This window comes from Thunnus albacares, chromosome 19 (assembly GCF_914725855.1).
Source record: "Thunnus albacares chromosome 19, fThuAlb1.1, whole genome shotgun sequence".
NCBI classification, from domain to species: Eukaryota; Metazoa; Chordata; class Actinopteri; order Scombriformes; family Scombridae; genus Thunnus; species Thunnus albacares.
In genome coordinates this window covers 1,875,073-1,902,788 of record NC_058124.1, presented here as the reverse complement: position 1 = coordinate 1,902,788, position 27,716 = coordinate 1,875,073, and the positions used below count along the sequence as shown (strand labels likewise).

Sequence of the window (27,716 nt, the reverse complement as noted above, 5' to 3'; positions counted from 1 at the left end):
CAGATCATAGACAACTGCGCTGACTACTGAGCTAAAACTTTACTCATCGCCATTGCAGACAGACCTCTAACTAACAAATATTTTTTAAAATATATGTATGAAACAAATATTCATAAAAAAAAACATTATTTGTGCTTTGCCGAATAATGTATTTGTATTCGGGCACATCCCTAATGACTACTAATATTAAGTGTCACAAAATTATCAAATTATCATACATTATGGGACTTTTGGCATTATTGATCATACATAGAGTAAAATTATCGTACAAATACGATACATTATAACTTTAAACACACACAAACAAAAAACAGCGTCTTGTATTGAGCCATAGTCCCTAGTTAAGGGTGGTCAGAGAGAAATCTCATCACTGGCCAACTGCAGTAAAGGTGGAATTTACAGTAACCAGTTTATTACAGTTACTTTAACAACTTCCTACCTAAAGTGATTTCTCTGAGGAACCTGCTCTCTTGTGCACATGTAAATATGCTGAATGTTATTCTGTGTTCATTAATAACAAAAATATAAAATATGGCCCGTTTTGAAGAAAAAGAAAAGGTGTTGTTTTCTTCAAACCCGTCCTGACAGCCTTCAGTGAACTCCAGCTGCTAGCACTATGTGAGTTACATTACTCACAGGAAACAGATGTGTCATTCTCTTCAACATGTGATTAATCATGTGAGATATCAGCATGGTACATCTTGAGTGTTTGTGTCTAAATAGATTTGACATTTTCATCCTCATGCTGGTCACATGATAATATCATCACCAAATCTTCAATTGTCACTAAATGTATTCACTGTGATCTTGCAGAGTGTCTCGAAGCAGCTCTGTATTCTTCTCTTTCCTATGTGATGCAGTGTGTCAAAGTTCTCAGTTGTCTGATGATTTCACTGTGTGCAGTTCAGAAGACTGAGGTCCTGGTTGCTTTCATTACAGCCTCTTTATTCTGTAATCCAACTTCAGATATAATTTGGAAAATTCAGTTCATTACTGTCGCAAATAATAACAAAAAAAGGACAAAAAGTCAACAAAGTACTGTGTGCTAATGCCAGTGATCTTAAGAGAGAAGTTGTAACGATCACATGTTGGCGAGAGCAACTTTTGTCAAATCCACTCAAAGACAGGGCCTGTAAATCATGTATTTCATTTCACTGACTTATGGAAAAGCTCGACACATTAAACGCTGCCATCCTTTGTACCAGACTTGAGAATGGTATTCCATGAAGCCCTGCTCATATCTGGCAAAAAAAACCCAGAACAAACATGAATGAAGGGGAGGTGAAACCACATGCAGGATACATGAAAACTAGTTGTCAGTGATCTTATCAAGATCTCAAAGCAAAGAAGCCTTAACTATGTAAATAAATATTTCTGTTTGATATTAAAGGAAGTGGTTATTTTGTGATACTGCTCTCCCTTCACACTACCATATGCCTGCCAGCAGGGTTCCTATAGAGGTTCTCCTAAGTGAGATATCACAACTACTGGCCAGATTGACAAGTGAAAATCGCACCGTCACACCAAATCAAATACTAGCACATAATATATCTCATCATCTAAATGGCAGATTGTCACTCTCAAAGGAATGAACTTACCTGATTTCAATGATCCTTGATCTTTCCTCTTTCACCTCCTTCAGAATAAATGTTACATTTTCATCCCCTATATCAATAAGTGTCTAAAAATAGCTAAGTCATCAGTATGTTGTTCTGTCCAGCACTTTGAAGTTAGCCATAGCCAAACCATAGTCTTAGTCAGATTTCAGACAGACATCTAAATTTATCAGTTGCAAAAATCTGTCTAGCTCTTGACTATCTTAAATAGGACTAATTTGCAATTAATTCTGGGTAAATTCAGATTTTCATTTTTCAGACTAAGACACTGTTGACCTAGCAGTCGTGTCACTATGTTACTGTGAAAATTCGGTGAATTTTTACGTGTTACAATACAAAAAAACTTCCACAGCTTTGCAGAACTGTTGCAAAAGTCAGTTGCTGTGGCAGTACTTCTGCTAACTCAACAGTCGGGCTCAGGATAGTATCTAACTGAAATGAGTGACGGTGTCTTCACCGCTGTATGTTTCCAACAGGTTACCATGCTCTCTAAAAACTCTCCCTTCTCATTACTAACCCAAAAATATTGTTATTAAACCACAAATTATCAGCCATGTTTTCCTCTTATTTTTCATTTGGTTCTAGCTTGTTAGTTCACAGTGAGTTTCTCTGCCAGGTGTCTTGAGGTGCTTTGCCACTTGGATTCTTGTACCCATTCACCAGTACATAAATGTAAGCTCTGTTGGAACTGTCAGACTATTGTTGAGTCACTTTTGCTTTCAGTTGACAACAGTAAAAATCATTGTTACATTAACATTCCAGAGTTTCATTGATTTGTTGGTTTATTCAGATCCCCATTAGTTGTTACTGGGGTAGCAACTGCTCTTTATGACCTCCAGCTGCTCCCAGCATCCACCTGTACCAGCAGCGCCGGAATGAGTTTTGAAATGGGGGGACATGTAACAATCTCAGTGCAGCCTACTGTTGTTTGTACCACTAAATTATGGTAAGAAATGCATTCCCTCTTCTCATCAGGGTACTTCCAGATCAAAATGGTAGCAGCTTTTTTTTTTTTTTTTAGTGTAGTGGTTTGCCGGTGGTTCTCTTGATACAGACCATGGATGTATAAAGAGAACTGGATACAGGAAGGGCGTCAGGCTTTGAAGCAAATTTGACATAGCAGCTAAACCGTGTAATTATAACATCACGTGATGCACACTGGCCCAAAAAGACTTTTTCCCATAGACTTACATCGTGAAAGAGACGTCTGTAAATCAGCGGATACATTTTTTCTGAGCGTCATAACCCCCCCAAAATGATTTGTCTCACTATCAGAATTAAATCCGTTCGGTCTGATCACATTTCAAAAGCCCAGAAGAGCTGCATGATTGAATTGTTTTATCCCCATTCAAGTTAGCCGGAGGGCTAAACCGGAAGTAGCCAACTCGGCCATCGAAAGTCACCAGTCTCATGCTCTATGGGCCGCACAATGCGGAAGATCCGGGTACTTTCATACCAGGACATCGATTTTTTATTGCTTCATGCGCCACCGAGTAACTTTCATAGGAATAAACGGGGCCCCGCCTCTGACGCTGTATCCACTTCTCTTTATACATCCCTGATACACACCCTTATGTTTTTACTCTGAGAACTGTTACACTGTAATCAATCAACCAACCAACATGTCAATATGTTTTTTTTAATGAAGTTCGGAAGAGAATCAGAATTTATGCCTCATTAAAATGGAGCCTTTATATTCAATATGCCTACTAACATACAAATATCATTGCAGCAGAGTGAGGTTTAGTCCCCCAGGCTCATTTTCCATACTGAGTGTGCCTATCACTCCCAAAGCAAACATCCTGTGTTCATGTCTTTATCATCAGTCAAGTCTTTCTAGATGTGCAGGAAAAGCAGGTTCGTAAGTCATTTCTCTGTCATTGTAGAACAGATGCTGTTCTTTAAATGACAGAGAATTTTATTGAATGTCAGATCAATTTGATTTAATTTGAATTACACAATGGTTGGTTATGATTGGATTTAAAGGTCCAACATGTTAGAGTAGGCTTACCATAATACCTGGCTTAGATGTTATCACTTTATTAACATAACACCTGAGAATGGGGGGACAAAAAGTCTCATCCACCCTATTCTGGCTTACCTGTACTGTCTAACTCCTGCAGGGAAATTCTGACTGCCTCCCTATGTTCCGTCTGCACTCAAGGCTATGTACAGTAACAGAGAAATGGGGTAGAACATGGTCATAGCCAAATGTAATTAAGGTTGGACATTACAGGGGACCAAGCAACTCTTTTTACACATTTTACAGAAACCAGTAGCTGCCTGATAATCATGCCTTCACTCTAAAATATAAATGCAAGAACAATGAGCCACAAGTTGCCTGTATAGCAACAGTTAGAGAGGAAATCATACTAGACCGCAGTTTCCTGTCCTCAATATCAGTGCCACAAATCAACATGAAACCATTAATAAATAAAATAAAAGCAATAGTTTAGAGGCAAGAAGTAAAACTTATGATTAGCATAGCAGCTGCACAATGCTAACAAGTCCATTAGAACCGGACTGCTTTGTGTGGACCATTACGTGTGATTTTAGTAATGATGGAAGCTTGTAGGGCTTGATAAAGTGCTGAGCAGTTTGTGGTTTCAGTTTTCACAAGTGGCCCTGGAGACTGGTTTTGTCTGTTTTTTTGATCAGTTAAAGGAAATCATTTTGAATTAAGATCAGTTAACTCTCTTCTTAGAATTTTCATGATAAAATAAATCAATAAAGCTTGACTGAATACTGAATCACCATTGTCACTGACCCGATCAATAACTAATAGCAGTGGAGCAGTGAACTCATATTCATATTTTAAACTCAAAAAAACACAAATCTTGCTCTACAGTACTTTACGTTGCATTCTGGTGTTTTGTGCTTTCCTTTTGGTTTTTTATGTCTTTTCTACCTACTTTTTATTTAAGGGTTTTTTGTTTCAGTGGTATCATGTTACCACATTTGTTCTATAGAGAGCTGAAGTTATGACGTCTTTCCATTTACTTTCCATACGGCTGCTAAAACAAATGAATATTGAATAAACAACAATATTAGATATTTTTTTCAGAAAACGCCATTCCTTATCTAAACATATGAAGCGAGCCACACAACATACTGTTGAGAAAAGTTCTATTCCAAGGCTAGATTTTTACTTAGCATAGTTATGCATTTAATAGGATTTTGAATGAGATTTTCTTACTTCTGGAGCAGAATCAGGAAGTTCTGACTCTAGCTATGTTTCTGTGTCTGTTGCATGTCTTGCTTTTATGTTTTGGTGAGCCAAAGGCAATTTTCCACGCTTGTGGACAATAAAGTATTCTATTCTATTTCCCCCTCACATGTGACTGTCAGCCCACCTGTGATACAGTACATTACCTCCTTGTTAATTATTAAAAGTATGAAAACCACAGAAACAATAATAATATGACTATTGTCACAAATAAGTGGCTGCTGAGCTTATAAACTTATGAAGTGCAAGTAGGTTAGTTTTTTACTGAACTGAACGCAACAGCTTGAACTAACAACAGACTGAATGTACTTCTGAAGTCAGTGAGTCAACATTGAATTTTCCGGCTTGCCCTATGAATGCTAAATGCTCACAGATTAAACAACTATCACTTCAGTGCTTTTATCACACAGAGTAGGTCAAGCAGATGTTCTAGTAGGTCTAGTAGTCATTTGTTGATAACACTTGCTCTTTATTGGCAACAGCCTTCAACAAACAAGCTAGCAGTTGATATGATGATATGATTATTCACTTTGTTGCCAAGAGTAAAATTGATTGATATCAATCTCTTGTCTGTAACGAGCTGACGCCATGGTGGCAATTAGCTTAGCTTACCATGACTGATAAATGGAGGAGACAGTTAGCCTGACTCTGTCTGAAGATTAAAAATATCCCTACCATGGCTCTAAAACTCACTAATTAACGCTATAACTATAAGTCATTTTTTTCAGTGAGTCATATGGTCTCAATCGCTAAATTCAGACCCTCTAATAAGTGTACTGGTGGTCATTTGGAAATTATTGCTCTGTTAATAAGATTTGAAGACTTATAGTGGCTTTGATGTCTGCCGTGTACATACTGATTGATAGCTGTGATTGACAGTTGGCTCACCTGCTGCACTTTTTGGCTCACCTGCTCCTCCTGTCAGACTATTGTTGCCATATTTCACTAAGTTTAATGTTACTTGATCACAATACCTGCCCTGTAAGCACAATTAAGCTATAGTAGCTAACATTAGCCCAAGTGTGCAGCACTCAGTGTTCCCAGTAAGCTAGCATTAGCTTTGGTCCAAGGTAGCGGGTCGTGTTTCCAGAGAGTGAAAGGCAACACCCCGCACTCCTTATTTGGAAGGTCCTGGCTCCATAACCTGAAACTCTGGGCTTAAAACTGGCGTCATATATATATAGTCTTTTGGTACACACTAAACAAAGGAGATACATGTTAATCTGTGAACTCTAGAGTTGCTGGTAGGTGTATTTTTGTTATTTATCTGGTAAATCCACATGAACCAGCACCAAACAGCGGAGAGACAACTAGCCAGTGAACATAGTGGAGCAAAAAAATAAATAAAACAACATATTTTGTTATATTGGAAATTCAGGTGGACCCAAACATGATTCTAAATGAATGCTAATGTTGCTCTGTGTCTGCTGGATGTGTTAAGCTAGTTTGCTAACATATTCACTGTAACAACTTTATATAGTGATAATATGCTAATGTTGCTGCCCACAAGTTTCCACTAAAAAATGTATTGTTTTGATGACAAAAACATATTCATTAGTTTATTATGAATATAATGAGGCAATATAATTACTTTTTTTTGGTCTATTTTCTTCTGTCACCAAAAAAAGAGTGGGTGTGCATGTGCATTTGTGCTGAAAAGCTTGATTCATTCGTGTGTATTTGAGGGTGCTGGTGTGTGTTCTTTGGCAACATGTGGACACACCCACTCAGTGTGTGTAAGGGTTATTGAAAGCACACTTTACTGCTGCTGTACAGTCAGTCAGTCCTCAGGAACAGAGCAGCAGTGTGTGCCTGCTCTCAGCCATCCCACCTTCCTCTCACCTCGCCTTGGATCCTCACTCAACATCACACTATCAAAACAGCAGCAGACATGGTGCTCTACCATCAAGAGTTCACCAAGGCAGGCAAGACAGCTGGCCTGCAGATATGGAGGATTGAGAATCTGGAGTTGGTCCCTGTGCCCGAGAGCTTACATGGGAACTTTTACACTGGAGATGCTTATGTGATTCTTTACACTGTCAAACAGAGGGACAGCTTCTTCTACAACCTGCACTACTGGCTGGGTAAGCGACTGAGGCCCAACGCTTTTTTAATTGGGTCTTTTTTTACTCCCCTCACTGAAAATAAGGGGAATGAGTGGTAAATACATGTGATAATATACCAAGTCATTCTAGACATGAGAGGAAAGGGGTGTAGACAAAGTCCTCCAGGGTAAGAGATATGTATCCTATCAGATTCTCAAGAAGTACTCAGCTACGTTCTAGGAAAGCAATTGAATGACATTATGTTTATGCTGCAATGCTATCTGTACTCAAAGATCATAACTGGTGTTCAGATTTATACATCAACAACCCTTTTTACACCTAGAAATGATATGCAACAGTAGCGCTTCAGTTACTCCAGGACACTAGAATGTCAATTTTTCCAGTTTGACTGCTTACTCAGCCAGTGCTTCTTTGCATGTCAGTCAGTGTGTCAACAGACTGACAATTATCCTATGAGCTGTTTTCACACTGTGTCCGTATGAAAACATGTACACAGTGACACAGCACTGTGGTAAGAGCAGAGGGAGGAAAAAAAAACAACTTGCATTAGGACTCATCATTGCTATTTGAAGGCACTGCCTCTGTGTCATAGAGCTTCACCATCATCCAAAAACTATTAAAAACATGTCACTGAGCTACAATGTTAAACTGGGTGACATGTTCCTTCATTAACATGAACACAAACACACACACTGTAGTTTATTTTCACCCAATCCTGCACACACCATTCTGCTGGCACAAATACTCACTAGAGCACCAAATGTGGGTTAATCTGCTGCTGAAAATATTCCCCAACAAATGAATTAACCAATAACTGGAATCAATTAAAACTACAGTGACCAGATTTTATAAAGTAAAAGTATCCATTCTTTTTAAAAAAAAATAAAATAATCCTTTAATTATCAACGCAATATGTATCATGTATGTATTCTGCTCCCCCAAAACTAAGAAAAAGACAAGTAAATAAAAATAAACTTACAAAAAGAAAAATACAAAAAAGAGAGAGGAGAGAGAGAATGGTACCTTTAAAAAAAAAAGAAAAGAAAAAGTAAATGTATAATTATAATTGTCTTGAGAAAAGCCAAACTAAAGCCATGACAATCACACTTTTTTGTTAAGTCTTCACATGAAGTTTTTGTGTTTGTTTCAAGTTTTTAAGCAAGTATTAACAAGTATTTTGGGCGTATACTTAATGCAGTACAATACAAAGCTGCCATCTCTTGAAATTCAACCCCAAGGCAACAAGCAGGAAGTAATATTCGTTATGAAAATATTGAAATATTGTGGTGGTGCAGAGATGTCCTGGCCTACACATCATGTTCTACAGACTTAAAAAAACATCTTTGTTTGGTACAGATCCCTGCAATAATCACACCAGAATCATTTTAATATGTTTTTCAATGAAAATAATAATAATGATGTGAAAATGATCATTCCCTCAAATATCGCAAATCATGTCGCAACTGCAATATCAGTCAAAATAATTGCAATTAGATATTATTTCAAAATTTTATGAGCTCATGGTTTGTTTGGTTGTATGTAACTTTAAGATTCCCCAAATGCAGTTTCAAGCCGGTTTCAACCCTTAACTTTATATTCATTTATTGTTATTTTATATAAAAAAAAAAGTTTTGCTTGTAGAATCTTATATTATAAATATTCCTCTGAAATGTAATGTGTTTTCTCACTTCTGTATTTAGCAATGCAGATAGTTTACATTTTATATGCATTTCATCTTTATTAAAAAAGTAGGGACACTGTTCCTGGAAACAGGAGTACAGGATGCTTTTTTTTCACTGCTGTAAGCACTACAGTAATATCTAAACTCTATTTGCCTACATTGTATTGTCAGAAATCTCAAAACCTTCACAAATCAAACAAACTGTGTGCAAGGCTGACCATAGTTTTGGCTGACCATCAGAGGTACATGAGAGAATATGTTTGGCTTCTGTAAATTCAAGTCTGGTGTCATTCCTTACTGACAGTTGTCCCTGAATGCTGACTGTTATGTGTAAAGTGACACTAAGAATGCTGCTGATTGACTCACTGGCGCAGATGTTTCCTATACTGAGTGTTTTCTAACTGTGATTCCTGTCAGTGCTGGACAGACAAGAGAGCTAATTTGCTTCCAGTGAAGATGAAGCAGTGATTAATTTTAAATGACTTGCAAGACTGCATGCCATATTCGGTGTGTGTGCCCCAGAGCAGGGTAAGAGAGAAAAGCGGTGTTATCAAGCCGATTCTGTTCAGGAAATGAGATGTGAGTGCACAGCAGGTAGTCACACAAATGAGAATACTAAAGAGGCCCATTGGGAAAATAATAGAGAAATAATAATAATAAATAATCTGTAAATTTTTTATTCACAGATTAGAAACATTGTTTAAAGCTGCATTAATCAATTTTTTATTATTAACAATCGATCACGTGACTATGTGTAATGTGGAAGGGGTCACTCGTAGTGACAAAATCACAGTCACCAAAATCACCAACTCTGCAGTTCGCCTGAGCTCTACTGAGCTTTTTAGCCTCTTTTAGCTCATTGTTTTAGTTTGATGACCTGCAAACACCACTCATCTTTCTTTCCAGCAGCAGCAGCAACTGCTTTTAGTGAAAAAGTTGAAATAAACCCAGTGTACACTACCTGCTCAGCATCAAACAGCAGACAGACACAGTTGGAGACTAGCTGGTGAACATAGTGGAGCAGCTTTTAAAAAATGATCCCAAATTTCCTTAAATGTTATGCTATGTACAGTCAGCCACCAGTAACCAATCTGAGGTGCTCTAGACCTTCAGGGTCTCTAAAGGATTGTGATTGTTGAGAATTTTTTCTAGCATAAGCACCACTAAAATACAATATCGTCTCAAATGATACAATCCTTACGGCAGGTCATGCATTATTCCCTGGATCAAATTTACATTCTGCCAAAGTTATTCCTACATTTATTCCAAATTTTTACCAGATTACCACAAACAGGGGATCAGTTGGGTGTAGACAGCTAATTTTTGCCAACTTTTAACAGGTCAATCCGGCCATGCTAGCAAAGAGTTGTGATTGATGTAATGCTAGAGCTAGACTCACTTAGTTCAAAGTTATCTATCGTGTATAACCAACAACAACAAAACACCCAAAGCTAAACACATTTCTTCCATAAATTTAGCCTCTCTGTAACAGATGTACAATATAAGGAGTAAACGACCCCATCACTTTCTAACTTGTCCATCTTTGGTTCAATATTGAGAGGACATCTTCCACTGGTTTTCTTGAGATACAGACCAGTTGTTTTTTCTGTTCAGAAGATGCTTTGTGGTTACCTTTTTACCTACAGAAAGCTCTGACATTTGGGATAGTCACAAGCAAACTGGACTTATCTTGGAGAATTGAATTCTATTAATCCTCCTGCATTTAAACAGTGGCTGGACTTTCTCTATATAAATTCTTGCTATTATAGAAATTGTTTTGGTGAAAATTTTAGTAAGAGCTGGGAAACAAGAACTTTAAAGGGCCACTCCACCAATTTTACACATGAATGTCAGTTTACTTGTCAAGAGGAGTACTGCTCAGCCTGTGAAAATAATTGTGTAATGTGTTCAGAGGCTTGAGCTTTGTCAATAACTCTGGCAATGTCGTAATGATGTCATCAGACTAGCAATGTCCTGCTAGATTTACAAATCTCAAACAGAAAGCCTATGTTACAAACTGAGGACATGGTGTTTGGAAGATGTGGGTATTCACCAGGGTTAAAAACACAATCGAGCTGAATTATGAGGAATGTAGGATCCAGTATTTTGAACCATATTAGGGAGTAAAAGACTGGAAATCTCACCTGCTGTTGCTTTGAATTTGACCGTTCTCTTTTTTGTGTGTGTGTGTGTGTGTGTGTGGAAAAATATAGTTTCTAAATTGCATTGTCCTAGTAATGACCAACATACATACATTCTAATAGCTAAAAAGAGGACCACTGTCATTGTGGTTGTACAAAGCTAGTATGTTCTGAGGTTAAGGCACACAGATTTTGATCAGTAAGCGTACTTCCTTCCTGCGTTTTCTCTCTTTCCATTTCCTCTCAGAGTGGAAAGTCAATACGACTAAGATGTTTACTTGCTTTTGCCTTCTTTCTGAAAACCCATCAGCATTAATCATTAACCATCATTCATTCAAATGGACAGCTAACATGCTTCCTTCCTGCTCCTCCCAACCACAAAACACTTTCCATGCAGTTTGTTTACACCGCTGTCACCTACTCACAGTAGACTGTAGTCAGATCATCAGTCAGAACAAATGACAGTATAACACAACAAGCATTTTGACAATGAATAGATGTTGATGTCTTCTTGCATTGCCATCTATCTTTATGGGGGTATTTTTGTGTCATAAGCCTTCAAAGAAACAATATAAGTGTCCAGGAGTATGTAAGATTAGCTGTGGACAAATACACAGACACACAGATACATGGACACACGCACACACGCATACACGACCAAACGCATGAACACCTACACGCCCTACAGTGGCCAAGTTCAATATCAAATAACAAGTTTATCCTATCAATTACATACAGTTTCCAAAGATATTTGAATCTGATAAATATATTATCATATTGTGCAGATTTTGTAAGGGTTTACATGTGCACAAGTTTGTAAGTTATTGGAAGAAATTAGGTTATAGGAACTGTTTTTCCTCACTGCCCTCATGTCTCTGAAGTCATAAGTTACCTACATTCAGCTGCAGTAACCATCTTAAGTGCACTTATTATTTGCTGTTTGAATTTTTATATACTCAGACTTGAGTTGTGTTGGATTATTTTGGACACAAATGTGAGTAATATTTATTTCCTTTCAACCCTTTACTTGTGTAATTACCTGGGCTTCATCATGATACTGTACTCTTATAAAACCCAGTTAGGAACACAAACTGTATGGCCAATAATATCAGTACCAATATCAGTTTTCGCCAGTAGAGTCTGAACCTTACCCTATTTAAAGAGGCTTTGTTTATTGTTTACACAAAATTTAAGAAATCAGGATACTGCACAAACACTTACCAAGTACAAATGCAGTAAATGCAGTGAATGCACAAGATGATTCCATGAACATTCAGTGTTGCTGTCTGGCAAATGCGTGATAGGAAGAACCCATGGATTCTAATATAAATTCAACAGAAATGAATACATCCATCCAGTGTCCTTCATTTGAGCTTTTGTTTGTTGTTTAAAGGGAAGGAGTGCAGCCAGGACGAGAGTACTGCGGCAGCCATCTTTACTGTGCAGCTGGACGACTACCTTGGGGGAAAGCCAGTACAGTATCGAGAACTGCAGGGCGTGGAGTCAACAGCCTTCACCAGCTACTTCAAGGGAGGGATCACCTACAAGGTACAGATCGAATTCATTAGTTGAACTGATATCCATATCAGTATATTCACATACACTGACCTTTAACTAACAAACAATCACTTGCAGTCCCTAGAGGCTGAAAAGCTCATGACACTACACTAAAGCGTTAAACAACATGGAGGCAATTTTATTTAAAAAAAACACACAGGCTTTTCTAGGAGTCTGAAAAAGTTTGTGCTAAGGGTGGCACTAGAGATAAGGCCTTGGGGCTACAAAAGAAAACATGGTTCATCCTCTTGGAAGTGTGGCAGATTATGTTTTTCTCCTTTCTTCTTTGTCTATCTATATATTTACATCTCTATGTCAGCTGTTGTGGACTGGTTTTTACTTGTATTGGTTTTTTGCAACTGGGTTCACTGTAATGTTCATACATGTTCAATGTGTGTTTTCATTTTTTTTCTCTTTTTTGGCTTGTATTTGTAGATTACCCCCTGTGTTGTGTTCTCCCTTTGGTCAACTGGGTGTGCATGTGGTGTGTGTGTGCATTTTTTTTTAGTTGACATTTATGTCTTCTGTGCTCCCCCCTCACTGTCCACACTGCTTGATTTTGCCAATTTCCTGAGGTGCTAATTTTTATTTTAAAGTTTGGAGACGTTCTTGTTTTTTTTTTTTAAAAAAAATATTATTAATGAAGTTTATGTTCTGTGTTTTTCGGGCCTGTGTGACACTATTAAAAACTCCCCCTGCTCTTGTCATATTCTTGGCGTAGTTGACAGGATTAAAAAAACTTCTCCCGCTTTTGCTACAGAGGCATAAATATGCGTAGCACACTTTATGGCATCTGCCTGTAAGACTGCTGGAGATTCTGTGTGTAAATCTTACATTTGGGTTGAGGGTTGATCCAGTAGAAAGAAAATCGAGCCTCCAAATTGAGAGGCTTCCCAATCAAGTCAGTGATAGTATTCAGAACAAATGGATGGCACCACCAGATGCAAAAAGGTGAGAGAATTTAATATGCCTAATATGTGCACCAAAACAGGTGCTATATTGTTTTTTGTATTCATGTTTTTATATTATAACGTATTTACAATGTCCCTTCCTGACATTTCTACATTTCTACAGACAGGTTAGTATAAAATTCTGATTCTGCCTGAGTAAAAGCGCCAATGTGTTGCAACCCAGGACTACTGATTCACCTTTTCTGTTTTCTTCATGCCATTGAGTTCCTGTATTTGTGCACATATTGAGTATATTATATTCTCTCACTTTTTTGAATCAAAGGGTTGCTAAATGAAAAGTCAGGGTCGCTAAAACATCAGGAATCATCCTTTGGGGGCCATGGATTTCCACATCAAACTTTATGGCAACCAGGGGCCTTCAGTGGTTTGCAATTACTGCTTACATGTAGATCACAAATGGTAGCAATGTCACATTTCATAAATGATCACAAATTCACTTTGATTGATTGTCTTTCATGAGCAGATGAAAGCCAATGAGGACAAGAAGTTCTTCCATGACAACTGAGCAACTCCATCTGCTAATGAAGACTGTGTGATCCAGTCAAAACGTCCAGAACAATCATGTTGAATGGACCTTGAGTTGAGATTTTTTTCACCAAATTAGATATGTGGTGTATAAAGTTGACGTTTGGAATGAGGGTAGTGGAAGAGGAAATGTCAGGAGGTCACCAAAACATTATTCAGTCTCCAAAATGAAAGGGTTAATTGTCTGGCAAGCATGAATATGCACATTTCATGGAAATCGTCCGTTTACATTTTGATATTTCGTGTATAGAATTGGAAATTTTTGCCAGATGGTCATGAAATGTCAGGAAATTACCAAAATGATGAAAAATTGTCCTGCATGGACCATGTGCATCCACTTGAAATTTCATGGTAATGTGGCCGGTAGTGGTTTAACTGATTCCACATTTATTGAAGGGCTAATCAGTACTACACCAGCAGTTAATGTAAAGCTATTAGATTTAAAACAACAAATATGTAGCAACACATACATTTTGGGGTTTTGAACTCTAATGGATATAATGTTGATATTAGTATTGATTTTCAGAGACCCAAGTTGTTTGAACTGGAGTTTGAATCATAACTGAGTCGCAGCTGGTTTTCCATAAAACCTGTTGCAGCATTATACTTGGCTGCAGTAACTGCAGAAGAACAGTGACTCATGAGACAGACAGAGAAATTAGAGTCAAGGGTAAACAGAGAACTGGAAGACGGTTGACAGCATGCTGTGTTCTCTGCCCCTCAGACTGGAGGCGTGGCCTCAGGTTTCCACCATGTGGTCACCAACGACCTTTCAGTGCAGAGACTCCTCCACATCAAGGGCCGACGGGTCGTCCGGGCCACCCAGGTCCCCCTCAGCTGGTCCAGCTTCAACAGTGGAGACTGCTTCATTGTGGATCTCGGAAATGTAAGTACACATTGTTTTCCTGCTGTATGTTTGCAAAGGGAGGGTTGATCAAACTGGACAATCTTTAACATCTAAAAGTCTACCCAGACTCTCTTCCTGTGTTTACCTATTTTTAGAAGATCTACCAGTGGTGTGGATCCAAGTGTAACAAGTTTGAGCGACTGAAGGCAGCGCAAGTGGCCAGAGGTATCCGTGACAACGAGAGAAACGCCCGCGCTGAGCTTGTGGTTGTTGAAGAAGGAAGTGAACCGTCTAAGTTAACTGATGTGAGTTTCAACAGGTTCTATTGGAAATTCATTCATGTATGTAGCCCTTTATCACAGACATCAAGATATATACAGAATCAAGATAAATACAGAAAAAAATTGACCAAAGATCTAACAAATAATCAATAAATAATAGGACAAAATGATGTAATAGAGGAGACGACAGGACTTAGAATATTGAGTCAGAGTTTATTCTCGGAAACAGTAGTTTGTCAAAGAAACAAAAAAACTAACCTCAGACATAAAGCTAGTAAGTAGATCGTGAGTTAAGATTTCACAATAAAATATCTTGTATGGAAAGTTCACAGACTGGCCTGAAGAAGGCAATTCATATCAGTCTGAGTTGCAGATATGATCCTCCGTGGAATCAACCAGTGAACAAATAGATATCACTAGATCCTCAGACCCTGCTGCTAGCAGTAGCCTACAACAAGACTGACAGTTTACAGCCATGCTAGCTGCTCTGTGAGGCTGCACTTGAGCTAAATGCATTGCATGCAAATACATTCTAACCAGCTGTTAGAATGTATCCTCTAGGGATCCTGAACATCTGTTGTGAAATTCATGTAATTGATGTTGAGGTATCTTACTCTGAACCATAAAAATCAACCTCATGGTCAAAGTCTGTAGGATTCATCCTTTGGAGAACATGAATGTCTGTACAGAATGTCACAGCAATCCATCTGATAGTTATCAAGATATTTCACTCTGGACCAAAGTGGTGGACCAACAGACAGGCAGACTGACATTGCCATCCCTACAGCCATGCTGTAACCCAACCATATCTAAATAACCTAGCAATAATACCAAAAAACAGAGAGGACTTGAGCACATTGATAAATTTGCAGCCTTTAATTGTGCAAACTGACTAACGTTTCAACACTAATGTGTCTTCATCAGAGTCAGAGTCTCTGACAGCAAATTTATCAGTGTGCTCCAGTCCTTTCTGCATAGAGAACCCTGTTCTAACAATAACACATTTGTTGGTTTGCAACAGGAGTGCATAGACCAGTGCACAACCATCTGCCTTAGCTGGCTAAATATAAAAACACTATTAACATCTGAAAACAACATGTGCACACTCAAATGTTTTCCGGTCATTTTCATAAAGATCTCCACCCACCTTGAAATGCCTAAAAAAACCAATTAAATCTCTTCAACAAAACTGTGAATCATACAGTGTTAATATTTGTCAAAGAGCAATCCCCCACCTCCACCATGAGTGACTTGGATTTTATTTTGCAGGCCCATTATATTTTCCATTATTGCCTAATGTGTTGATAGTGTGGCTTTGGTATACTTGGATATTCTGTAGTTTCCTGATAATGAAAATGGATGCTTATCTTAAATGGATGCATTAATGGCTTGTAATGTAATTTTTCGCAGGTCCTCGGAGTCAAGCCTGAGCTATCAGAGGGAGATGATGATGACGACAGAGAGGCAGACATATCCAATAGGAAAATGGCCAAACTGTATATGGTAGAGTACTCACACACATGAAAACAAGTAATTCAATGCAATTTATGTCTGTCTAACAGTGAAACAGAAACAAGAAAAACTGAACACAACATTTTGTTTGGCGGCTTTGCTGGTTGTTTGACTTAACTGGAAGGAATGAGCCTAAATAAGCCTAAATACCATAATTATACTGGCCAGAAAAGAATTATTGATTCATTCTATCACACAAAATGAGACAGATGCTTTTAACTACTGTGGTGTCATGCATTAACACCTCTGATGCCCTAAAAAGAAAATCAGAGATGAAAGTTCAGTGAAGCCAGAATTGCTAATATCCTTCCTGCTTCACTGGAGCACTTCACAAGAAATTTTATAGCCTCTGCAATACTGCTACACCCAAAATGTGTCTATTGATGTAAATTATATTCAAGATTCCAATGAACTTAACAGAAATATGTGTAAAAATGTACTTGAGTATTCCCACTTAATGAAAAAGTGCAGTCATAAAAGTATGTTTGATTAGTTTGATACATAATTCTAATGAAACCACAGGACATCATCAAAGTTTTAGTTTTATTCTGGAGGTTTGCAAATTAAAACAGTATATTATGTAAAATAGAGTATTGATTGTTATATACTTAAAATTCTGAACCACTCAGCTTCTGACCACATAAACTCAAAAGCTGGATAGATTAACATCTTATACAGGGAAACTTAGTTCTCAGCAGTCAACAGAGTTCACTGCTGAGAACCTATGTATGTATATTATGTGAGTATGATAGTCGGTTCCATTTTGGATCCGGTCCCGCCCAGCAAAACATCCAGATTTGTTAAGCTCTGATGCTAGCAGGTCTGTTATCGAACCTTTTATCTTTCCTCATTCATGTTCATTAGAAAAAAAACATTAGAAAACATAAAGGGAGCAGCTTCTCATTTTACCTGAATTAGCTGTAGCTAACATTAATTCTGTACTGGCTAAAATGAAAAGTGTGTCTATTCTCTGGTTAATGTCTTCTCTGCAGCTGGTGTCTGTATTCAGACAAAGATGTTTGTAAATGAAGACACATCACTCTATAACATCAGTGAACAACCAGCGGTGGTCTGTGTGTTTTTGTAATTTGGCAGAGTGGAGACTCTTCTCTAGAGAAATGACCATATCATATAAACATTTCAATCTGATAAGCTTCATAGTTGTGAATCACGTTCTTCAGTATTTGGAGTAAAATAATACAATAATATATATATATATATATATATATATATATATATATATATATATATATATATATATATACACGACCACTTAATATTCCTTACATACAGATGACATTGATCTCAATAGTTCCCTATGCTCATCTCAATAGTTCCCTATGCTCATATTATAAGTCAACCAGCAAATGTGACAGTACAAAACACCCCCTGTATTTCTTTAACAGTTGGCACATTATTTGTGTGTGTGTCACCAGGTATCTGACGCATCCGGATCCATGAAAGTGACCATTGTGAAGGAGGAAAACCCTTTCCTGCAGAGTGACCTGCTGTCAGATGAATGCTTCATCCTGGATCATGGCCAAAACAATATGATATTTGTATGGAAAGGTAATCAGGCAGCACCACTGGAGTATTTCAGCATATGCTTTGAATGTCTTTCTGACTGTGCAGCAGGCTGTGTGGGTTTTTTCATATCAACATCAGTCTCCTCTTATTTATCTCCAACAGGGCATAACGCCAACCCCAGTGAGAGAAAGGAGGCCATGAAAACAGCCGAGGGCTTCATCAAACAGATGGGCTACCCAGCCAACACACAGGTTGATCAACACACACATTCATTTTCACTTTTGCACTTTTACACTGTGTTGTTTACATTTTTTTTTTTTTGAAAAATGCATGGTATTTTAGTTGATAAAATTCTAATCCTAATATGAATTGAAATTCATTTCTCACAGATGATGATCCGATATATTGACTTGGCCTTTCAAATCAAACTCATATCGGCAAAGCCTATTGTTCAATGTAATGAAACCCAATGGATCAATGGATATGATGTTTTATTGTCAGTGCACAGTTTATTACTGTACTACCCAACTAAGATGACTCTGATTATAAGATGACCCCCCTTTTCCAACCTTTTTTTGGAAAAAGACTTTTTGATACAAACTTAGGAAATTTTGTCTAAGATACTATTATCCAAAGAGAAGAGAGTCGTCATATTTGAAGCCTTTTCGCTCATAAAAGTGAAATAACACCATTAAAGCAGAACATAAATGGCACACTTCTGTTTCTTGTCTCTAAGCAGTCAAAATGATTTTCTAGCATTTTTAGACTGTTTGTCTGAGCTCCTCCTCATCAGTAACAGCAGTAATTATTGACAGATGATACAGTACCCACTTTACTCATCATGACTTTATTTCCTCTGCGGCAGAAAATCACATTAAATGAGCCTTCAGATACTCCAGCAGGTTAAACTGAGCTAACCAAACACTTTAAGCACTGACTGACTCTAACAGACTCACTGTAAACAGACTGGAAGACATTCTCCAATAAGACAACCCCCACACTTTCAAATGTAATTCCATGAATTCATGGGCCACTATGGTAATCCTCAGACAACAAACTTTGTAACCATTGTCTAGATTATGTGAATGCTCAATAACATGGAAATTCTTCCCATCTCTGCCATCCATCGCATATGATGTGAACATGGCATGAGGCAGATGTCTTATAAATACTGATCACAGTCATACATGATACAAGTACAGCTGGCCCATACAAACTTACCCAATTAGTGAACTAACTTCAGCCTGCTGTCTGAAAGATTTTTTGTCTGATTGTGACTGATTGAACTTCCTAAACATGTGATCAGTCACTCATTCACCTGCTGAACTGACTGAATCAGATCTTCAAACATCTCGTGTCATGATCACTGTTGTAACTAAATGAGGGGTTAAACAACTGCTTCCCTCTTTGTGGCTTTTGTTGGATGATATAGCGTCTCTGCTTGTTTTCCCTGCAGTTTAACATCATAAATGTGTAATAATTTCTTCTGATGTTACTTGAGGAACTTTTTATATAAGCAGATGTTGATGGCTACACCAACTTTGACAATCCATACATTGATGAAAATGAAAGCTGAGAGGAAATGTTGTTGATAATTGCTTTTGCATCAAGCTAAATATTTTTATGCATCTAAGTTCAAAACCAGGGTTTCTCACTGTTAAAGGAATACACCAGTAATTTATACTTCTATAAAGCTGGAAGGCTTGTGAGAGACAGATGTCAAAAAGTCTGGTCAAAATTGAAGCAGCAATGCTAATAGTGTTGTTTCTGTCGCGTGTGTGCAGATCCAGGTGCTGCCGGACGGAGGAGAGACTCCCATGTTCAAGCAGTTCTTCCTTGGATGGAAGGATAGAGACCAGAGCGAAGGCTTTGGGAGAGTGTTCGTCACTGAGAGGATTGCCAGGATCCAGCAGGTGGAGTTTGATGCCTCCAAGCTCCACAAGTCCCACCACATGGCAGCCCAGTATAACATGGTGGATGATGGGAGTGGAGACACACAGGTACAGACTCAAGTTGAAACTATAAGATACAACTGATATAGTTGTACTAGATAAAGATAAATGGATAACTTATGACAAAGAAAAAATATGTTCTAAGTAAAAAATATATAAGTAAAAAAGTAATATTGATAGTAGGCAAGCTGGGTCTTCTGGGATTGTAATTTACAAAACAAGCCCCTGGCAAACATGCCCAACCCCTGAGGTGGGGAGGAGGACCACCAGGGGAAGACAGCAGGGGCAGGGTGAAGAACATAATCACAGCAACAATTACCTGGATGTCCATGCAGAGCCCACCATCACTCTATATCACAAAAGTAAATGAAGGAATGTAAACACAGTTACAGTGGGGAAAAGCATGACATGGCCTGATCACATACAATACATCTGTCTAGTGTTGTAATGGTGATATCATACGCTCCTGCTTCAATTATAACCTCAGCTTTTTAGCCTCTTTTAGCTCATTATTTTGGTTTTACAGCCCTCAACTCCACTTTCATCTGCCTTGTTTCCAGCGGAGCCAGTAGGATTGACACTGACAGCTACTTTGCATCTTCTATCCTCACACATGGCCCTTAAAATTGCGCTGCTTCTTTCTCACAGATCTGGAGGGTGGAGAGCAGCGGTAGAGTCCCTGTCGAGCCAAAGAGCTACGGTCAGTTCTACGGTGGAGACTGTTACATCATTCTGTACACTTATGGGAAGAGACAGATCATCTACACCTGGTATGACACCATTCAGTCTCTTAGCTGGTTTTGCATAGATGACAAAGATACGCTCTAACACTCTGCACTGAGCTTCCTGATTTAGCTCTGCTGAATGTTGATCATATCTTTATTTCTTTGGTTTATTTTCATATTGTTCCAGCATTTAAATTGTCAGCTGTAATGTTCAAATGACCCATTAAATATATTTTTTTCTCCTCCCTAAAATATATACTTTTTATACTGTAACAATGAATCAACTCTGCAGTTCTGTAAAGCATTTTAGCCTCTTTCAACTCTTTGTTTTGCTTTTTTTGGCACATTTACTGTTTGGTTCAGTCTGATCAGGCTGGTTTCCACCAGCAGCAGCAGCAGCAGCAGCAGTAGCAGCAGTGGGCAGCTGTTTTTAGAGAAAAAGCTCTGATAAACCCACTGTACACTAGATGCTCAGCACCAAACAGTAAACAGACACAGGTAGCAACTAGCTGGTGAACATAGGGGAACATGTAGCAGCTTAAGAGCCAGCTATTTTTGTCAGGAGTTGCTGGAGACCAAACTAGAGCTTAAAGAGGTGTGAATATTGGAGTTATATTCATTATCTTGACCAGCTGGTCTCTAACTGTGTCTGTCTGCTGTTTGGTGCTGGGCAGGTAGTGTATGGTGGCTTTTTAGAGCTTTTTAACAGAAAATGATGCTGACATGAGACTGAACCAAAGCAATAAGAAATGGGCTGTTAAACCAAAAAAATGAGCTAAAAGAGGCAAAAATGTTCTGTTTGGAATGACAGAGTTGGTCTCTCTTAGTCACATTAAACATAGTAACTTGATCCATTGTTAGTACGAAATGCTTGTAGTGCAGCTTTAGACATATGTGTTGTTTTTGTCTGTAGGCAAGGAGCCAGCTGCTCTTTGGATGAGCTGACAGCCTCAGCCTTCCTGACTGTAGAACTGGATCGCTCACTGGGAGGGAATGCAGTTCAGGTACAGCCACTAATAGTGAAAATGAGCAACACATTCAATGGATGCTTGAAATTGCTCATAAATCTGAGTCTCTCTGCCAAGTGAAGCTAAATGATGTTTGCAGTGCTTTGCCACTTCTCATTTCTGATTCAATGAGCACATGAGTCATAACGGGAAGTTCTTTTTTAAAGAATAATTCCAGTTTATGACAACTTGGATCTTATTTTAGCAGATCTGGAAACAAACTTACTGGGAAAAGAAACAAAGGTGAAACAGTAAAATTATTACTCAGACAGTCTGTTGTAACCATCCATCACTGTTTACAGACCTCCTGCTTCAACTTTGACCCACTGTACTTTGTAGTTGTGCTCACAGTTTATCAGCGTAATGACATATGATTAGCAAAATCTCAGGTGTATCACTTTCACAACCTCCAAAAAAACTGATTTATTTTTAGGGATTTAGGGATTTTCCCAATCGTATACAGTACTGTATGAACTATATACTGGAATATATATATTATACAGTACTATACAGTAACTATACCTGTACATACACACATATCTACATACATATGTACATACACATACATTACACATACACACAAAACAATTATGTATACTGTAAATTACATAAATCAGGTTAGTAACAGGTACGTGCTATGTGTTGTTAAACAAAAACATCACAGCAAACAATAAGGAATACTAAAATTTATTAAAAAATATTTAATACCAAACTAACAGACTGAGAGGCTGTGTAGTGTAGTATCAGGTTAAAGTAACAAAAGACTGATCAGTAAGAATATCTTAATAGGATGTTGACATAGAGAAGGAAGGTTCCCTTTTTCACATAGCCCTTATCTAATCTGCCCATCATGGAAAAGGATATATTTTCATATGTGGTCACTCCAGTGATCAGGATGTCGCAGTCTGTAAATGACAACACAAGCACTGACTTCCACTGTTGGACAAGCAACCTCCTGTCTGGAAGAATGGCTGTTAGAATCCATTCACAAAACACTGAAGGAAATTTAAACTTTTGGAGATGAAATATCCTCCAGCACCAAATAAGTGTAGGCAATAACAATAACCATCTGCATACAATCACCAATTTAAGGCCAGAATTCCTGGATTTCAACACAATTTTATAACACATGAATGAATGTGTTATAAAAGCTTATTGTTCTTATTTTTCGTCTGGAAGGAGTCCAGTAAACTCTATTAATAAGTTTGAAATGTATTAACTATGCGCATACATCATCATACATCTGTTGCTGAAAATCCAAAAATCCAAATCCTTTTCCAGTTGTTTTTCAGTTAGTTTGTAGAGCTTCTCTTTCACAGTAATAGGGGTTAAAACAGAGGCTTTGTTGAGAAAACAAGAATGCGTGCGTCTGAATTTTATTTTTTTTTAAATGTCAACATTGGATTGGATCTACACATAATGCCAATTACACTATATTTGCAAATTAAACTCTACTTACAAACTGATCACTGCAGAGCTCCCCCAACACCAGGACAACTACTCTCCAGCAAAATGAAGATTTGCCAACTCATAAACAAGGGTTATACCATAAGCAAGTCACATTTTAGCGATGTAACCATTTTCTCAAATCTAACAATGTTATCTCAACCGATAGAAAGGATGGCCAAAAGTTAAGACACAAGTGGTTATAAACTAATTTTCTGTAAGTACAATGGCTAACAGCTGTAGCATCTGTATCACCTCTTAATGAGCTTTCATTTTGTATAAAAATTCAGTTAGAGAAGGAAATCTTCCCTGAAAATGTTTTATTTCTGTTTCAAATGTATGTTTGGAATGAAGTTTTTTGTTGTTGTGGTTTCAGGTCAGAGTGTGCCAGGGCAAAGAACCCCCACATCTGCTGACTCTCTTCAAAAGTAAACCCCTCATTGTATACAAGAGTGGTACGTCCCGACTCGGAGGCCAGGCCCCACCACCTCCAACCCGACTATTCCAGGTACGAAGGAATCTGGACACCATCACAAGAATCGCGGAGGTGGGTGATTTTCCTGCTGTTTGGACTTTGTTTATTGAAGGGAGTAAATGATGACTGAGATGTCTGAAGATGCTGCATGTCATGTGTGTTTCAGGTTGACGCTGGTGCTGCCAGTCTGAACTCCAACGACGCCTTCCTGCTGAAGATGGCTAATGGGAAAGGCTATCTGTGGATGGGCAAGGGGGCCAGTGAGGAAGAGGAAAGAGGAGCTGAGTACATGAGTGAAGTGCTGAACTGCAGCAGCAAACGCATCGTGGAAGGAAATGAACCAGGTAGACTTGTTCTCAGTCTGCTGTAGCATCTGTACTCAGTGGTCAGCGGCCCACCACCTCTCATTTCACCTTGTCTGTGTGTTGCAGATGACTTCTGGGCAGCTTTAGGGGGGAAGACAGAGTACCAGACCTCAGAGAGACTGGAGAGTCAGACCATGACTCACCCACCTCGTCTATTTGGATGTTCCAACAAGACTGGCAGGTTCATAGTGAGTACAATGTAGCACAGTCTGGAAGAGTCAAAAAAGTACATGTCCACTTAAATACAGAAAATGAAGTAAGACAAACATGTCAGCCAATGTGTCCCTAAACATTTAATTACCTTTAAATTTCATTATCATTCATACAACTTTTATGTTTTATATGTTAACCGCAATTCCAGGAAGCGTTAAAAAGGTCTGCAGTCATCATCTAAAGTAAATAGTCCTGACCTTTCGTTGTGACTTTTCAAATTGGATGATTTAAATCCTGTTCAGTACGCAGGATTTAAATCATCATTAACATCATAAAGAGTGTTGAGAGCTGCTTCTGCTTCATGGTCATTCTCAGTGTAATTTCCATGTGTTTTATTCATGGTAATGATCTGCTACAGGTCATGTGTGTTTCATGGCCTCGATCGAGGGACGGCTCCCACCGACACTGGATTTGATTTGCATTTTGTTCCACCAAGTTGTAGGCGGAAGTCGCCATGACTGCAGTGGCATCTCATTTGTAAATCCACACAATAACACTGACATGAATGTAAAGAATTTCAGTTTTTAACCTCTTTTGCCAAGAAATCTGACCAGAAGATCCTGTAGAGCTGGTTACACAGTTGCAAATTGAAATGAAGGTGTCATCTAAAGAATGTAAACTTTTAACTTTTTTCTCTAATAGACGGCTTTTCACCTGCAAATCACCAAAACCACACTGACTGGGCTGTGCTGTTATCAGCTGCTCTAACACTAAACTTCAAATCTGGAGCAAAGCCTGCCTACACAGAGCCGATAGTGAGCCGTATCATCGTCCCAGCTGAAGTTTCACTTTCACTGTGATGTCTGTTTCACATTTTTATTCAGGAAATAGTGGGACATTTTGGGAAATACGCTTATTCGCTTTCTTGACAAGAGTTTAGATGAGAAGATCAATACCACTCTCATATCTGTACTGTAAATATGAAGCTACAGCCACCAGCCGGTTAGCTTAGCATTACCTTAGCACAGAGACTGGATGGAACCGGGGTAAGAGTGCTGGTAGATGGATTTTGTTACTACTGGACAGAGCCAGGCTAGCTGTTTCCCCCTGTTTTCAGTTTTCCAGCTTCATATTTACTGTACAGACAGAAAGTCTGTTGATTTATAATCACTAGTAATGCTGGCTGGAGTTCAGATTAGCAATTACTACACAGAGCTGTGACATCTGACCACTGTGGAGGTCGGACAAAAGCTAATGTTATTTTATTGTGTTTTTAGGCAGAATGTTTCCATCCACCTGTTTTTATGTGTGCATAAACACACCGGAGTGGAGACACTGGAAATTTAAAAAAAAAAGTCTTGAAATATCACAAAAAAGTTTTTACACTTGGCTGAGGCGGAAAAGTTGTTGTGTGGATAAGAAGCAAATGTAAACAGACTTAGTGAATAAATGATGATGTACATGATTGAAATATCAGTGAGGCTTCAGAACATCAGATCCGTGTGGAGCAATGAGTAGACTGTAACGTTCATCATATGAATACATGAAACAAACAGAAATGCCATATTTCTATCATGTTTTCCTCATGGTTTTCCATCATTTTAGCTTTGACTGCAGCTTTTTTAATCATCTCATTGTGTCCTCTTCTTCTGCAAAGGTTTAATGGCACCGACTGGAAACTGTTATATTCAACAAATATTCATTGAGCCGAGAAATCTCTGCATCCACTGTCAGTATAAATGTGTTCAGCTGAATCAAGGATTGGCCTGTATATTACTAACCATAAATCTGTATTTTTATTGTTATTAGTAGGTATTCAACAAGTAAAATGTCCATGTGGTGGGTGCTGTTTGCTGATGATGGTTTGCTATGTTTGCATTTTTAATGTGTAGCATCAGTTAGTAATCAGACTCCAGAGTTCTTTATTTTTGCTTTGCACATAAGCGGCCTGACACCCTGATAGAAAATTCAGCAATGTTCAGTATATTAAAAAACTTTAAATGTGAATCAACCCTTTTATCATTACTCCCTCATCTAAAATATCTTCTGCTCTAGCATGTATTATTTGATTTGATAAGCAACTATAAATTGCAGGAGCAATCATTAACTTTTTTTTAAATGCACTTCTCCACAACACGAGTTGCGTGTTATATTTCTCATGTGGTGAAGTGAATCCCACACCAATCTGTGAGAAACTGCAGAGTTTTGAATTGGAGCTGATGGTAAAATACTATCTGACCACATCGATGAGCTGAGTTATCATGTTGTGTGCAGATTGAGGAGGTTCCAGGAGAGTTCACACAGGACGACCTGGCTGAGGATGATGTGATGCTGCTGGATGTGTGGGACCAGGTACACAGCTGTAGAAGAACATGTTAAACTATCCTTCCATCCATCCTAAACCAAAGCTCTAACACTGACTGTCTTGTGTTGTAGGTATTTGTCTGGATCGGAAAGGAAGCCAACGAGGTGGAGAGGACTGAATCTGTCAAATCTGGTGAGGTTTGAGATTTTTTTAACTTAATCCATGAGTGTATGTGGTTTTGTAGTGTTGCTGTTTCATGGCTGCGACAGACTATAGAGAGGCAGCTGTAAGCAGGTTTTTCATTGGTCAGCACCAGGAGAGCTCAGAACCAACATGCATGATGGGTTTTACTGCTGGAGGCACAACAGAGATTCACTGATTGATTAAAGGCAGTTTAGAGCTTCTAGTTAACCCACCTGCTTGTCTTTAGACTGTGAGAAATAACTGGAGCACCTGGAGGACACAAACCAACTCTGTCTGCTCATGACTTCCATATACAACATTTTGTAAGACAGCTGCATGATGTTTGTTTTTTCATTAACATATAGAGGGAACTTTTTATTGAACCTATCTGTATACTTTCAGTCTGATGACCAGACTGAATTTCCATTTCCTTTCACTTCATGAATGGCATGTTTTCAAGGTAAAAGACGGTATAAAGTTGCTCATAAATCAAATATTTTAGCAGCAGGTTAGTAGTATATAAACATATTTTGTATCAGACAGGGCTGCATAAACACAGAGATATACTATATATATATATAACATACTGTATAAGTTGTCTGATAGGGTCTGGAGCACAAGAGTCTGAGCTGAGCTCCAGATGTCTTCAAGTCCTTGAATGTGTAGAATGTTCTAGAGGAAACCTATAAAACCATTGATCTCTCTCATCCCTTTCATGTCTTTGAGTCGAACATCTCCACACATCAGCCTGGAAATTCTCTGTGTTGAAATTCAGATGTGTGAAACAGTTACCTCTTACTGCCACATGAGGCTGCTACTAACATGTGAAAATGATTTCTGGCACACAGCAGCCAGATGTTACTGTTATACACTGTGTTGTAACGGTGACTCCTTGTCTCCTTGGTAGCCAAACAGTACATCGAGAGTGACCCGAGCAGCCGGGACAAGCAGACTCCTCTGGTGGTGGTGAAACAAGGCCATGAACCCCCCACCTTCACAGGCTGGTTCCTGGCCTGGGACCCCGCTCACTGGGACACTGTCAGCAGGAGCATGAAGTCAATGAGTCTATAGATAAATACATACTGTATGTGCTGATCCACTGAAACACATATTCATAAACATGCTCCCTGTGGCATTTTTAATCAGAAATCTGTT

The 27,716-nt window shown here is 38.4% G+C and overlaps 1 protein-coding gene across 1 annotated transcript; it reads left to right on the top strand.

Annotated features, from left to right (window-relative positions):
• The first annotated feature begins 5,768 nt into the window (after positions 1-5,768).
• On the top strand, positions 5,769-27,675 carry scin (scinderin). Its single transcript, XM_044335444.1, has 16 exons — positions 5,769-6,926; positions 12,124-12,278; positions 14,508-14,669; positions 14,786-14,935; positions 16,322-16,414; positions 17,860-17,992; positions 18,113-18,201; positions 19,735-19,950; positions 20,551-20,672; positions 21,541-21,631; positions 23,457-23,627; positions 23,722-23,899; positions 23,987-24,108; positions 26,348-26,425; positions 26,510-26,570; positions 27,469-27,675. The coding sequence occupies exons 1-16, from the start codon at positions 6,734-6,736 to the stop codon at positions 27,630-27,632; spliced, it is 2,178 nt and encodes a 725-aa protein (XP_044191379.1). The 5' UTR covers positions 5,769-6,733; the 3' UTR covers positions 27,633-27,675.
• Positions 27,676-27,716: the final 41 nt, after the last annotated feature.